General features: G+C 47.3%; 1 protein-coding gene across 1 annotated transcript in view; it reads left to right on the forward strand.

Moving 5' to 3' along the window:
* Positions 1 to 2,043: 2,043 nt before the first annotated feature.
* PLLP (plasmolipin) overlaps positions 2,044 to 15,160 on the forward strand; it is a 37,976-nt gene continuing 24,859 nt past the window's right edge. Inside the window, exon 1 of the mRNA XM_007520102.3 lies at positions 2,044 to 2,337. Coding sequence (XP_007520164.1) covers positions 2,203 to 2,337 — 135 coding nt within the window. The 5' untranslated portion in view covers positions 2,044 to 2,202. The remainder of the gene's footprint in view (positions 2,338 to 15,160) is intronic.

Here is a 15,160-nt window from a genome sequence, read left to right on the forward strand (position 1 = left end):
CAGAGCCTTGTTCCAGCATATGTGACACTGGGGATCAAACCCAGGACCTTACACAGGTGAGTCCTACAGCTGGGAAGAGACTGCTGATTTTAATCAGCAAATATTGATTGTGCACATTCTCAATAATGCTATGATCAGTGTGGGGTGGTTAAAATGAGTGGTGAAGCAATACTGCTGGTGTCTCTCTGTTTTTCTCCGTTGCTATTCCCCCCCCTCCTCTCAATTTCTGGCTGTTTCTATCCAAATAAATAAATATAATTTAAAAAATTAGAAAAGAGAGAGAAAGCAGTTTGATGATTGTTCTGCAGCAGATTCTAACACAGTGGAGTGTTTTCATTTGGAATTTTTTTGTGCTAATCCCACTTTCATTCCTTTCAAATGCCTGCAAGCGGGGCTGAATCACTACATTGTCTTTGCTTTTGACATTTTCTTCCAGATCAACTTCACCCCACCTCCCCCCAGTCAGAAAAAGTGGGGAGGAAGATGTCTCTGTCCCCAGGCTGGAAACTATGACCTATTTAGTATCTGCTGGAACTCAGGGATTGCTGGATCCTTGAGAATGGGGTGTGAGGGCAGAGGTGGGAGGTGAAGAGATAGATAGCCTCACCATTCCCAGGACTTGTGGCCCTTCCTGGGGTCTAAGCAAGACTTCTCTACAGGGATAATCCACCACTGATTATATCAGGTCTCAGTTCTGCACTGGCTTCCTACTCCAGCCAAGCCACTGCATAGAGCTAAGTTTGCCCCTCCCATCCCTTGGGTCAGGCAGGGTGTGGGTACCACTGGAGAGGCCGTGTGGGTTCAGGCCCTGAGCAGACTCTGTGTCCCTTAGGTGCACCAAGCTCCTGGGACAGAGCAGTGAGTGAGTCATCCAACCAAAGCCCCTTGCACAAGTGTCACCTTTGTGGAGAGGTCTTCCACCGCTGTGATTTAAACATAGCCTCCTGGCCACTCTGTCACACCTTACAGTTAAATTTCAATTTATTATTTCTTACTTGACAGCCCCACTAGAGAGGATGGACTCATCAAGGAGCACGTTGCCTGGCCTGACTTGTTCCCTACAGTATCCCCCTCCCCCACCAGGCCCTAGGGGTGGGGGTAGAATAATATTAGAATTATAGCAGGTGTTTAGCAAAACTCTGGTGGATAAATGCATGAGCAAGGCCTGTGTGTGTCTCAGGGCGGGGAGGGAGTGAGCTCTGGGAACAAGTGGAGTAAGGAACCCCCAGCACCACCTCAGGCGTGTTCGTGACCGTGACCATCTGTCTATGCCACACATAGTGATGTTAGCGGTCCCCCCAATCCCCGCGGCAGTATTTAATTTATTCTGTCTCACAGCATCTCGACGCAAGGTCCTTTCACCCCCCCCCCCACAGTGCAAAGGAGGAAACTGAGGCCCAGCCATCTTTTGCATATCTTCGAAGAAAAAAAAAAAATCCTACCAAAAGAGCCCCAGGGAGTCGGGCGGTAGCGCAACGTGGCACAAAGCACAAGGACCAGCTTACGGGTCTGGGTTCAAGCCCCCGGCTCCCCACCTGCAGGGGAGTCCCTTCACAGGCGGTGAAGCAGGTCTGCAGGTGTCTATCTTTCTCTCCTCCTTTCTGTCTTCCCCTTCTCTCTCCATTTCTCTCTGTCTTATCTAACAACGACGACATCAGTAACAACAACAATAATAACTACAACAATAATGAAAAACAACGAGGGCAACAAAAGGGAAAATAAATATTTAAAAAATTTAAAAATAAAAAGAGCCCCAAAGGAGAGCCTGGCCCTCAGGTGCCCCGACTCTCCCCAAACCCTTGGCTCCCAGGTCTGAGTCGCGGGGTTGGGGTGTCAGAGGCGCAGAGAGGCTCAGGGTCGCCCCCGAGGCACTCAGGGCGCACAGAGGCGGCAGTGGAGCGCTCGCCCCGCGGCCCCCAGGATCCCGAGGCGCTGTCAGGGTCCTTGAAGGGGTGCGGGAGCGGGCTGTGGGGCCGAGCGGGCTGCTCCCGGGGCGGCGAGCCAGGGGTTAAAGGGGCGGGACCGGGGCGGAGGCAGGCGGCACCGGCTGCACCTGGCGGCTCTCGGTTCCAGCCCCGACGCGGCGCCGCGCGGGGAGCCACCGGGCTACTGGGCCCCGGGGAGCAGCGGCGCAGGAGCCGGCAGCCGCCACGGGAGGGGCTCTGAGGGCGGCCGGGGAGATCCAAGGCGAGCGGAGCTGCCATGGCCGAATTCCCGTCCAAAGTGAGCACGAGAACCAGCAGCCCCGCACAGGGCGCGGGCGCCTCGGTCTCCGCGCTGCGCCCCGACCGGGCCTTCCTGCGCTCCAGCTTCGGGGTGCTCATGCTGCTGCAGCTGGTGAGCGCCGCGGGATGGGGGTGGTGGCCGTGGGGTGGGGGAGCTGTTACTCTCCCGACGCCCCTCGACGGAAGCTCCTGCTGCGCCCCGCCGGCTGGGCTGGAGACCCCCTCCAAGATCACCCCGAAACCCCTCTCTGGTGGAGACCGCTCCCTTGCAGCCCCCGCCCCCACAATACCATCGCTGTAAGCATTGGAGCCGGGCAGCCCTGTCCATAGCACCCACTTTCCGACGGCCCGTTGCCCACAGAAGCCCACGACTGCCAGTCCCTCTTTGCAGAGACAATGGCCCTGGCCCTTCAGAGGACCCAGCCTGAAATAAAGTCCACTTATGGGGATTGCTCTGTTGAGCTTACCTCCTCCCCACCCATCCCCCACTCCTCACCCCCGGCTGCACCCCACAACCCTCCTCTGCTAATCTGAAGTCCTTTTGGTTCCAGCATGGACACTTGCAGCCACTCAGCCCTTATGGTTCCTCTGGGTGGCCCGCTGGTGGGCATCACAGGACTTAAACACCACGCTGAGCGATGGTCCAGATGTTGGGTAGATGTGGGCTGCAGTGGCCTGACAGCAGCGCCCGCTCCCCAGCTTACGCTGTCCGGGGCCTGTGGGGAGTTTCCTCATCAGCTGAGGGTCTGAGCCGTTTGCAGAGGGCAAGGGTGGACTCGAGCCTGGCTTCTCTCCTGGCCCCCGGTTGGGGCTGCCCTGCTGTCCAGAGATCAACCCTTCTTCCTTCCCTCCCTAGAATCTACCCTTGCAACGCTGAAGCCCCTAGTCAAACCCCAGCCTCTCCTGGAAGGTTGTGTTTTAACCTGTAGATTCTCTGACCCCACCCAGGGAAGAAATGTGGAATTGGAATCTCTGAAAGTGCAACCCAGAAATCTCCATGTGAAAATCCGCCCCCTCAACTGACTTTTGAAGCTTTGAGGGGTGGGATGGGAAGGCAGGGTTGAAGTCCAGTTGCAGAGGCAAAGACCTGCTGGAGCTAGCACTGAGGTGCCAGTGTGAGAGAGGAGTCCAGGGTCCCAGGGTGTGAAGGGGCAGAGGCAGGGAACTCAGTTCCCAGCCCAGAAAGGTTCATGGAGGAGGTGGCTTTTGCGTGGGGGCAAAACTGAAACCTGAGGCAGAGGCAGAGGCAGCAAAAAAAAAAAAAAGCAGGGAGTGGCGGAAATAGGGGAGGTGGTGGGAGCCAAGGTCTGGGCATGGGAAATTGGTAGGGAATCTGGGAAGTTGAAGGGAAAAGAGAAGTCAACAGGTTGGTGAGGCTGGGATTGTGTCTGGTGTAACTGAAAGATGCAGAACTTGGATACCTACACCTATGAGCAGTGGCTACCCTGTTTTGTTTTGTTTTCTCTTTCCATCTTTCTCTCTTTCTCATTTTGTGTGTATGTGTGTGTGTGTGTGTCTGTCTCAGGACACTTGGGATCAGCCAGGGAATCTCCAGGCTAGACCCTATGGCAGGGGTGGAGAACCTTTTCTCTGTCAAGAGCCATCTGGATATTTTTATCAACTTAAAAATTAGTGGTGGTAGAGCAGCGAGTTAAGCGCAGGTGGCACAAAGTGTAAGGACTGGCATAAGAATCCTGTTTTGGGAGTTGGGCAGTAGCGCAGCAGGTTAAACGCATGTGGCACAAAGCACAAGGACCGGGTGTCACAAGGACCAGTGTAAGGATCCCGGGTCGAGCCCCTGGCTCCCCACCTGCACGGGAGTACCTTCACAGGCGGTGAAGCAGGTCTGCAGGTGTCTGTCTTTTTCTCCCCCTCTCTGTCTTCCCCTCCTTTCTCCATTTCTCTCTGTCCTATCCAACAACAACATCAGTAACAACAACAATAACTACAACAATAAAACAACAAGGGCAACAGAAGGGAATAAGTAAATATTTTTTTTAAAATAGCACATAAAGTTGCTCTCAGCTCCCAAAATTAATGAATTTCTATTCCCTCTGATGATTATCATGGCAGAGCCAGATCAAATGATTTCTTTCTAATTTTCTTTCTTTCTTCCTTTCTTTCTTGACTAGAGCCCTACCCAGCTCTGGCTTATGTTGATGCAGGGGATTGAATTTGGGACTTTGGAGCCTCAGGCATGAGAGTCTCTTTGCATAACCATTATACTATCTAACCCACCCCTCCTTTTTTTTCCTTTTAAAGATTTTTTTTTAACTTTATTTATTTAACTTCATAGGACAGAGAGAATTTGAGAGGGAAGGGAGATAGGGAGACACTTGCAATATTGTTTCACTGCTGATGAAAGTTTTCCTCTGCAGGTGAGAACCAGGGGGTTTGAACCCACGTCCTTGTGTGCAGTAACATGTGCACTTAACTAGGTGCACCACCTCTTGACTCCCCAGGCTAAATGATTTCTCAGGTATTAGTTATGGTCTATGGGCCAGACATTCCCTACTCCTGCCATAGGGCAAGTTTTTGTTTTTTTTTTGCCTCCAGGGTTATTGCTGGGGCTCAGTGCCTACACCATAAATCCACTGCTCCTTTTTTTTTCCCCCCCCTTTGTTGCTCTTGTTGCTGTAGCCTTGTTGTGGTCATTATTGTTGTTGTTCATGTTGTTCGTTGTTGGATAGGACAAAGAGAAATGGAGAGAGGAGGGGAAGACAGAGAGGGGGAGAGAAAGATAGACACCTGTAGACCTGCTTCACCGCCTGTGAAACGACTCCCCTGCAGGTGGGGAGCTGGGGGCTGGAACCGCTTTGCGCGTGCGCTTAACGGGGCAAGTTTTGATAGAATGGACTGAGCACCATGGGAAAGAGAATAATTAAAAGTCTGGACTGGCAAAAATAGATTGCTTCGACATTGTGCTGCTTTGTTACGTGCATGACCCAGGTTCAGGTTCAGCCCCCAGTGCACTGAAGGATGCTTTGATACTGTGGTCTCTTTAACTCTCTCTCTGTCTCTTTGCCTTCTGTTTCTACTGGGAAGAAAAATTTTAAAAAGGAAGGGGAAAAGAGGTCGATTTAATGGGGGATGCATAATCCTTATCTGTGATGCCTTATCTGTGATGCATGCATGCAAGTTCTGTGCTCTACCTACTGAACCAGTTCCTGACAGATACATTAAAAAGAAAAGAGAAGGGAAGGAATTACAGAAGCCAGACCTTCCACCTTCTGTATCCCATAATGACCCTGGGTCCTACTCCCAGAGGGACAAAGAATAGGAAAGCTGGGAGTCGGCTGATAGCACAATGGGTTAAGCGCATGTGGTGCAAAGTGCAAGGACCGGCATAAGAATCCCGGTTCGAGCCCCCGGCTCCCCACCTGCAGGGGAGTCACTTCACAGGCGGTGAAGCAGGTCTGCAGGTGTCTATCTTTCTCTATCCCTCTCTGTCTTCCCCTCCTCTCTCTATTTCTCTCTGTCCTATCTAACAACGACGACATCAATGACTACAACAACAATAAAAAATGGGCAACAAAAGGAAAAATAAATAAATAAATATTAAAAAAAAAGAATAGGAAAGCTATCAGGGGAGGGGATGGGATAGGGAGTTCTGGTGGTAGGAATTGTGTGGAGTTGTACCCCTCTTATCCTGTGATTTTTGTCAGTGTTTCCTTTTTTAAAAAATTTTTATTAATCTTTTTCTAATATTTATTCCCTTTTGTTACCCTTGTTTTTATTGTTGTAGTTATTATTGTTGTTGTTATTGATATTGATGTCATTGTTGTTTTATAGGACAGAGAGAAATGGAGAGAGGAGGGGAAGACAGAGGGGGGAGAGAAAGATAGACACCTGCAGACCTGCTTCACTGCTTGTGAAGCGACTCCCCTGCAAGTGGGGAGCCAGGGGCTCGAAGCAGGATCCTTAAGCTGGTCCTTGCTCTTTGTGCCACCTGCGCTTAACCCACTGCACTACCGCCCAACTCCCCTTCCCACTCTTTCTTTTTTTTCTTTTTTAAATTTTTTAAATTTCTTTTTTTTTTAATATTTATTTTATTCCCTTCTGTTGCCCTTGTTGTTTTATTGTTGTAGTTATTGATGTCGTCGTTGTTGCATAGGACAGAGAGAAATGGAGAGAGGAGGGGAAGGCAGAGAGGAGGAGAGAAAGATAGACACCTGCAGACCTGCTTCACCGCCTGTGAAGCGACTCCCCTGCAGGTGAGGAGCCGGGGTTCGAACCGGGATCCTTATGCCGGTCCTTGTGCTTTGCGCCACCTGCGCTTAACCCGCTACGCTACAGCCCGACTCCCTAATTTTTTAAATTTCATTTATTTATTTTCCTTTTGTTTCCCTGTTGTCTTTTTTATTATTGTTGTTGTTGCTGCTGTTATTATTGATGTCGTTGTTGTTGGATAGGACAGAGAGAAATGGAGAGAGGAGGGAAAGATAGAGGGGGAGAGAAAGATAGACACCTGCAGACCTGCTTCACTGTCTGTGAAGGGACTCCCTTGCAGGTGGCGAGCCGGGGGCATGATCCTTAAGCCAGTCCTTGCGCTTAACCTGCTGCCTACTGCCGAACTCCTGCCCACTCTTTCTTAAACACACTGCCAGGGAGGGCAAAGGGAGTCCACCCGGCTCACCCAGTGCCCAGGGATCTGGAGGCCTAAGTGCCCTGCTCTCTTCAATCTGCTGAACTCAGAAGGACCCCCAGATCAAAGACACATGCCGCCTCCCTGTGGGAGCTACCAAGCTTCTGGCAGACATAGCAGGGCCCGCCTCCTATTAGAATTCCTCTCACTCCCCTAATTCCACTTCTCACTTGTCAAATGCAAAAGGAACAGCTAGCTCTCTGGGGCCTCAGTAGGTAGAGGGTATTCTTTGCAAGGAAAGCCCTTGGGTTCAAGACACCGCACTCCCAGCTACCCTTGTCATGGCACCATATACTCTGCTCTTGCTCATAAAATAATTTCTTTCTTTCTTTCCTCCTTTCTTTCTTTCAAGGTCTGTCAAGCTGGACAAGTCACACTGTTAATTTTTAATTTATTAACATAAGATAGAAGGAGGAAAAGTAGAGAGAGAGAGCATCATTGGCACATGCAGTACTAGAGATCATGCTTTCAAGTCCAGAGCAGCCTTACTCACTGTGCTACCACCACTTCCTCCCAAAAGAAAGAGTGGGAGGAATGAGGGGCTGCTAGCAGAGTTTGAAGAGCTGTGGCTTTTATTTAATTTAATTTTTATTTTTATTTATTTATTTATTTGCCTCCAGGGTTATTGCTGGGGCTTAGTGCCTGCACCATGAATTCACTCCTCCTGGAGGCCATTTTTCCCCCTTTTGCTGCCCTTGTTGTAGCCTTGTTGTGGTTATTGTTGTTTTTGATGTCATTCGTTGTTGGATAGGACAGAGAGAAATGGAGAGAGGAGGGGAAGACAGAGAGGGGGAGAGAAAGATAGACACCTGCAGACCTGCTTCACCGACTGTGAAGCGACTCCCCTGCAGGTGGGGAGCCAGGGGCTTGAACCGAGCTGTGGCTTTTAATGGCATTCTCAATCTGCTTGTTGAAGAAGTTGCCTCATGGACTGCTTCTCTGACAGCAGGGACAGTTGTCTGGGTGGATATGGGCACCACCATCTGCTGCGAAGCCATGATAGCTCCCAGCAGTCTGGCCAACTCCAGCCTCTTTGCTAAGAACCTCAGTCTCTTATACATTTTACACAAGAGGAACCAGAGACTTAGAGGTCAGTTCTTTGGGCAATATCCCACAACTCTTCTCCACTGAAGTGCTTGAACTGTGACTGAAGCCTTGGAGGATGCTTTTTCTGTCTTAATCATTATGTTCTTAATCATGACATTCAGCTGTATTCTCACAGGGACACGAGTTCTGGTGCTGTTTAGGGACCCCAGACTCAAGGAGTCTGCTCAAGGAGTGCTCATGGCTTTGAGGACGAACCCAGAGGAGGGGCTGGCTGGAGGGCTCTGCATGGAGGAGGCAGGCTAATTTAAAGAGGGCATTGGATCAGGAATCTTGAGCACATTTAACATTTGATTCTTTGATGAGTTTCTTAGCAACACGGCAAAAACAGGAACGTTTTGAATATAGGCAGATAGTGTCTTGAGATAACCTTTGTTCATAAAACCAGAGCGTTTTGCCATAGTCTGTGTGCCTAGAAAATGGAGGAATGTGTAAGGTGTGGTTAGCTTTTGCTTATGACTGATTCCTAAGCCCTTATGGAATAGTGACTGACTTAAATGCCTACAGCTTTCTTATTTACATTGAATCTTCCCAAGCCTCTGGGAGAAAGATTTTAAACTAAGATTGACTGCTAAGGAAATAAGACTCAGAGAGGGTGAGTAACTTTCCCAAGGTCATACAGGACAGAGTAGCAGAGCCAGGCATTTGTGACTCAGATCTGGAAATCCAAACCCTGGCTCTAGCTATACTGCTTGGTTTTGTTTGTTTATTTTGCTTTGGGGACCCATGGATACTTTAGAGGGGATGGAGAAGAATTTGGGAAGTGAGAATTGGGGTGCAGGAGGCCAGAGTGACTAGGAAAATGATTAAAGTCTCAGAGTAGGGTTGGGGAGATACCATAATGGTGATGCAAAAGACACTTATGCCTGAAGATCTGAGATCCCAGGTTCAATCCCAAGCACCACCATAAACCAGAGCTGAGCAGTGCTCTGGTCTCTCTCTCTCATTCTCTCTGCATCTCTCTCTCTCTTAAAAAAATGGGGGGTCAGGCGGTAGCACAGCGGGCTAAGTGCACATGGCGCAAAGCGCAGGGACCTATGTAAGAATCCCGGTTCGAGCCCCCGGCTCCCCACCTGCAGGGGAATCACTTCACAGGCAGTGAAGCAGGTCTACAGGTGTCTGTCTTTCTCTCCCCCTCTCTGTTTTCCCCTCCTCTCTCCATTTCTGTGTCCTATCCAACAACAAACGACATCAACAATAACAATAATAACCACAACAAGGCTACAACAAAGGCAACAAAAGGGGGAAAAAATGGCCTCCAGGAACAGTGGATTCATGATGCAGGCACTGAGCCCCAGCAGTAACCCTGGAGGAAAAAAAAAGAAAGAAAGAAAGAAAGAAAGAAAGAAAGAAAGAAAGAAAGAAAGAAAAGAAAAGAAAAAAAGAAAAGGAAAAGAAAAGAAAAGAAAAGAAAAAGAAAAGGAATCTCAGAGTGACTTATGCAAAGACTCAGGTTGTAGAAGCCACATGAACGTCTTGTGACAATAGGGCTGTTTGTGTTTGGCGCCTTCTTGCTTGCTTCCCTGGCACTGATAATGACCACACAGTCCCCAGCTTGCTAGCAGATAGGCAGACACTGGAAACCTCACCGACTATCGGGTCACAGTGATTCATGGTAAGTACATGGACAGATTTTTCTTAAAACATAAGAACCCACTACAGAGAGTGTTAAAGTTGCCTTTGGTTCATTAACCCCTCTCCTCAATGGGACCATGGTTGGTGGTGGTGGTGGTGGGGGGTGTTCCTACTATTTTTCCCTGTATATTAAAAAAGAAAAAGTTGGGTGACTCAGGAAGTAGAGCAATGGATAACACATTAAACTCTCAAACTTGAGGCCCTGAATTTGATCCTGAACATTGCATGTGCCCAAGTGGTGCTCTGGTTCTCTCTCTCTCTTTCTTTCATTAATAATAAAAGCAAACAAAAACATTGGTGGTTATTTGTTTATTTATTTATTTATTTTTACCAGAGCACTGCTCAGCTCTGGCTTATGGTGGTGTGGGGGACTGAACCTGGGACTTTGGAGCCTCAGGCACGAAAGTCTCTTTGTATAACCATTATGCTATCTACCCTCTGCTGGTTTTTTATTCTATATTGTTTATTCAGCAAGTTGCTTCTCTTCTGCTCCATGTACCTGCTAGAGCTTCCTGTTATACACAGCCCTGTCTCCTTTCTCATTATTCAGAGTACCATAGCCCAGCCAGTTTTCTTATTAATGGAGTCTTTCTTTCTTTCTTTTTTCTTTTATTTATTGTTATTCTTATTTATTTATTACCTGAGCACTGTTCAGCTCTGGAGGTGTTGGGGACTGAACCTGGGACCTAGGAGCTTCAGGCATGAGAAGCTGTTGCAAAACCACTATGCTACCTCCCCAGCCACAATGGGTATTTTCTTTATTATTATTTTTTATTATCTTTATGTATTATTTATTGGACAGCCAGAAATTAAGAGGAACTGGGAGAGAGAGGGAGAGAGACAGAGAGATACCTGCAGCCCTGCTTCACCACTTGTGAAACTTTCCCCCTGCAAGTAGGGACTGGGGGCTTGAACTTGGCTCCTTGCGCATTGTAACATATGTGCTTAACCAGGTGCACCACCACTTAGCTCCTAAACACTTTTTTTTTTTAACCAAAGTACTGCTAAACTCTGGCTTATGGTGGTGTGGGGTATTGAACCTGGAACCTCACAACCTCAGAGCATCAGAGCCTTAGGGTTGAGAGTCTTTTTATATAACTATTATGCTATCTAGCCCTCCCCTGCACAATAGGTATTTTTTAAATTGTGTTATTCTTTGACAAAACTATACTGAGCTTTAGCCAAACTTTCAAGTAGCAGAAAGGGTAATCAATGAATTAGAGTCTCAGCTTGGAGCAGCAGTCCCACTGTTCTTGCTCCAGGCACCCTTTATGTGGTTAGCATTCCAGGTAAGCTGTGAGTGCACACACACACACACACACACACACACACACACGCACGCGCACACATGCGCACACACGCGCACACACGCACGCACCTACCTTCCCTCAGTCTAGCAGACTTGGAGCATGATGGCATGATGGGATGCTGATGCCTGTGATGTTCTTTATCAGTGCACATCAAGCCATGCCTCTTTTTTGCTAATCCTTTTTTTTCTAATTTTTTTTTTGTTATCTTTGTTTACTGGATAGAGGCAGCCAGAAATCAAGAGGGAAGGGGGAAATAGAGAGGGAGAGAGACACCTGCAGACCTGCTTTACCTCTTGTGAAGCTTTGCCCCTGCAGGTGTGGACCAGGGGCTCGAACCTGTGTTCTTACGCATGGTAACATGTGCTCTCAAGCAAGTTGTGTGCCACCACCTGGCCCCTTTGTTAATTCTTTATTCATTTCATTTCTTTAATAATATATTGCATAAGACCAAATGGTAATAAAGTAGGAAAGAGCATGGTGAAACAGCGCTGCCCTTCTTGGTTAGAGTACACACACACACACACACACACACACACACACACACACACACTGCAGTCACCCACCTGTCTTCTTTTCTCATGTACCATTTTGACTTTCAGTTTTTTAAGTATTTTATTTATTTATTTATTTATTTTGGATAGTGACAGAAAGCCAGTGGAAAGGGAGAAATGGGGAGATAAAGACTGAGATAGATAGGAGGTTAGATAGCATAATGGTTATGCAAAGAGACTCTCATACCTGAGGGTTTTAAAGTCCCAGCTTCAACCTCCTGCCCCACCATAAACCAGAGCTGAGCAGTGCTATGGTGAGAGAGAAAGAGAGAAAGAGAAAAAGAGAGAGAGAGAGAGAGAGGAGAGATAAGAGAGAGAGAGGAGAGAGATAAGAGAGAGAGAGAGAGAGGAGTCCGGTGGTAGTGCAGCGGGTTAAGCGCAGGTGGCGCGTGGTCCCGGAGGTGGCGCAGTGGATAAAGCATTGGACTCTCAAGCATGAAGTCCTGAGTTCAATCCCCGGCAGTACATGTACCAGAGTGATGTCTGGTTCTTTCTCTTTCTCCTCCTATCTTTCTCATTAATAAATATATAAAATCTTTAAAAAAAAAAAAAAAAGCACAGGTGGCGCAAAGTGCAAAGACCGGCGGAAGGATCCCAGTTCGAGCTCCCGGCTCCCCACCTGCAGGGGAATCGCTTCACAGGCGGTGAAGCAGGTCTGCAGGTGTCTGTCTTTCTCTCCCCCTCTCTGTCTTCCCCTCCTCTCTCCATTTCTCTCTGTCCTATCCAACAATGACGACATCAGACATCAATAACAACAATAATAACTACAACAACAATGAAAAACAACAAGGGCAACAAAAGGGAAAATAAATAAATAAATATTTAAAAAAGAGAGAGAGAGATGTAGTACTGCTTCACTGATCACTAAGCTTTCCCCTCAGATGGGAAAAGGGGGGCTGAACCCAGGTCCTTGTGCATGGTAATGTGTGCACTCAACTAAGTGCACAAGCACCCAGACCCCATTTGACTTTCTTTAATGATATCTATGCACATTTGGTTCTAGCCACCTGTTTCTCCCTATTTTACCAAAAGGGATATAATCTGCTCTGCCCGCAGCCTTCTGGAATTTTCTTTTCCTTTAAAAAAATTTTTTTTAATGTTTTAATTATCTTTATTTATTTATTGGATAGAGAAAGCCAGAAATTTAGAGGAGGAGGGGAGATAGAGAGGGAGAGAGACAGAGAGACACCTGCAGATCTGCTTCACCACTCACAAAGCTTTCCCCCTGCAGGTGGGGATTGGGGGGCTCGAACCTGGGTCCTTGTGCGCTCAACCAGATACACCACCACCTGGCCCTGGAATTTTCTTTTCCGCTAGCCATATATTCCGGTGCAAGTTTTTTTTTTTTTTTAAGATTAAAAAATATTTATTTATTTATTTATTCCCTTTTGTTGTCCTTGTTGTTTCATTGTAGTTATTATTGTTGTCGTTGTTGGATAGGACAGAGAAAAATGGAGAGAGGAGGGGAAGACAGAGAGGGGGAGAGAAAGATAGACACCTGCAGACCTGCTTCACCGCCTGTGAAGCAACTTCCCTGCAGGTGGGGAGCCGGGGTCTCAAACTGGGATCCTTACACCGGTCCTTGCGCTTTGCGCCACCTGCGCTTAACCCGCTGCGCTACCGCCTGACTCCCCCAGTGCTAGTTTTGTCCCAGTTTGTGCGATATCATGGCTGCTCAGTGCTTTGGGAGAGTTCCCTTACAACTATCACTGTATGGACAGACACTTGGGTTCCCATTCTTGCTGCTGTACACCCATTGTAAAGGATGATTTTGCTCAAGCCTGTGTGTGTATCTCTGACACATTCCAGAAGTGAGAATGCCAGTTGGTTGGGGGCGTGCTTGTGATTACCATAGAGTTTGTCAAATGTGCTCTCATGGGGTCACACCCATCTTCCCCTGAGCCTTCCTGGAGAGGTCTCTGATAGGGAGGTGATAGGGAAGTGTGCACTGTTCTGTGTTCTGAGTGAAACTGACCTTTGAAACAAGTTTGAGCGACTTGTATTTCCAGGTCTATTTGTATCCTTCCCCATTCTATGGCATTTGAGTCATTGTTCTTTGACTTTTCAAGCCTAGACTTCTAGATGATTGACTACTACTTTCCCCCTGCAATTTTAGTTTTTCTTTTCTTTGTTCAAGGCAGTGTGTGCTGACATATATATATATAATTTGCTGGTAACATTGATAACTTTTTTATTCCCCCCCTTTATTTTTCCTTTCTAGATTCTGTAGAGCGTGTCAGACTTAAGATGCCCCATCTATATAATAAAGGTGTCGATTCTGTGTAGAATTTGCAGTGTCACATTCTCTACATTTAATCACACTCCTGAAAGACTGTTGAGATAGCCTCAGTTTCATGCTAAAGTGTCTCTGACTTTCCTAATGCTGATGGATTTATCTATTTTATTTTTATTATTATGATAGAAGTGGAGAGAAATTGGGGAGGGGAGAGAGAGAGAGAGAGATGTTATACTGCTTCACTGCTCATGAAGCTTCCTCCTGTAGGTGGGAGCTAGGATCTGGGTACTTGCTCATGATAACTTGTGTGCTTTCTTTACTGCCTGTACCCCCACCCAGCCCCCAGATTTGTCTATTTTCTTTTTCTTTATTTATTTCTTTTTTTTCTTTCTTTCTTTATTTCTTTAATTGACACCAGGATTATCACTGAGATTCAGTGTGAGCATGAAGAATCCGCTGCTCCTGGTGGTCCTTCCTTCCTTCCTTCCTTCCTTCTTTTTTTTCTTCCTCTCTTTCTTTCTCTTTCTCTCTTTCATTTTCTCTCTCTGTGGGTCTCTATCTATCTTTCCCTCTCTTTTTCTTTCTCTTGATAGGATATATAGAAATTAAGAGGGGAAGAGGAGATAGAGAGGGAAAGAGAGACACCTGCATCCCTGCTTCACCACTCATTAAGCTTCCTCCCTGTGGGTGGGGAGCAGGGGCTCAAACCCAGGTCCTCACACATGGTAATATGTACACTTAACTTGGTGTGCCACTTCCCCAGCCCCTGAATTTATCTACTTTGAATTAGCTCTCTGGAGCTTGGGAGACATCTGGGAGACCACCGATGTATGAGCATTACACTAGTTTGCCTTGTACTTACTTTTGTTTTTACCTTCATTGTGGAAGGTTTTCCACTTTGGGGTGGTTTGAATGTTTCCTTTTAAGAGTAACTTATTTGTGTGATATGTGTGCAGTCATCACTGAACACTGGTTAATAAATGATGGCACAGGTCAGGGAGGTATCATAATGGCTATGCAAGAAGACTGTCCCACCTGAGGCACTGAAGATTTAATCCCCCAAACCACCATGAGCCAGAGCTGACCTCTGGTAAAAAGATGATGATGGTGGTGGTGGTGGTGGCAGTGACAATAATGATACATTTATATAAGGGCAAAAATAACGATACATTTATATAAGGGCAAACAAGGTGATTAGTGAAAATGTAACCTCTGGGACTAGGTGATGGCACACCTGGTAGATTGCACATGTTAGTTACATTGTGCAAGAACTTAGGTTCAAGCCCAAGGTCCCCCCACTTGCAGGGAGAAAGCTCCATAAGCAGTGAAGCAGTGCTGCAGCTGTCTCTCTCTCTTTTCTTTCTTTCTTTTTTGTTTTTACCATAAGCTCTGGTTTATAGTGGTACAGGGGATTGAACCTGGGACTTCACAGCCTTAGGCATGAGAGCCTGTTT

This window comes from Erinaceus europaeus, chromosome 2 (genome assembly GCF_950295315.1).
Source record: "Erinaceus europaeus chromosome 2, mEriEur2.1, whole genome shotgun sequence".
Classification (NCBI taxonomy): domain Eukaryota; kingdom Metazoa; phylum Chordata; class Mammalia; order Eulipotyphla; family Erinaceidae; genus Erinaceus; species Erinaceus europaeus.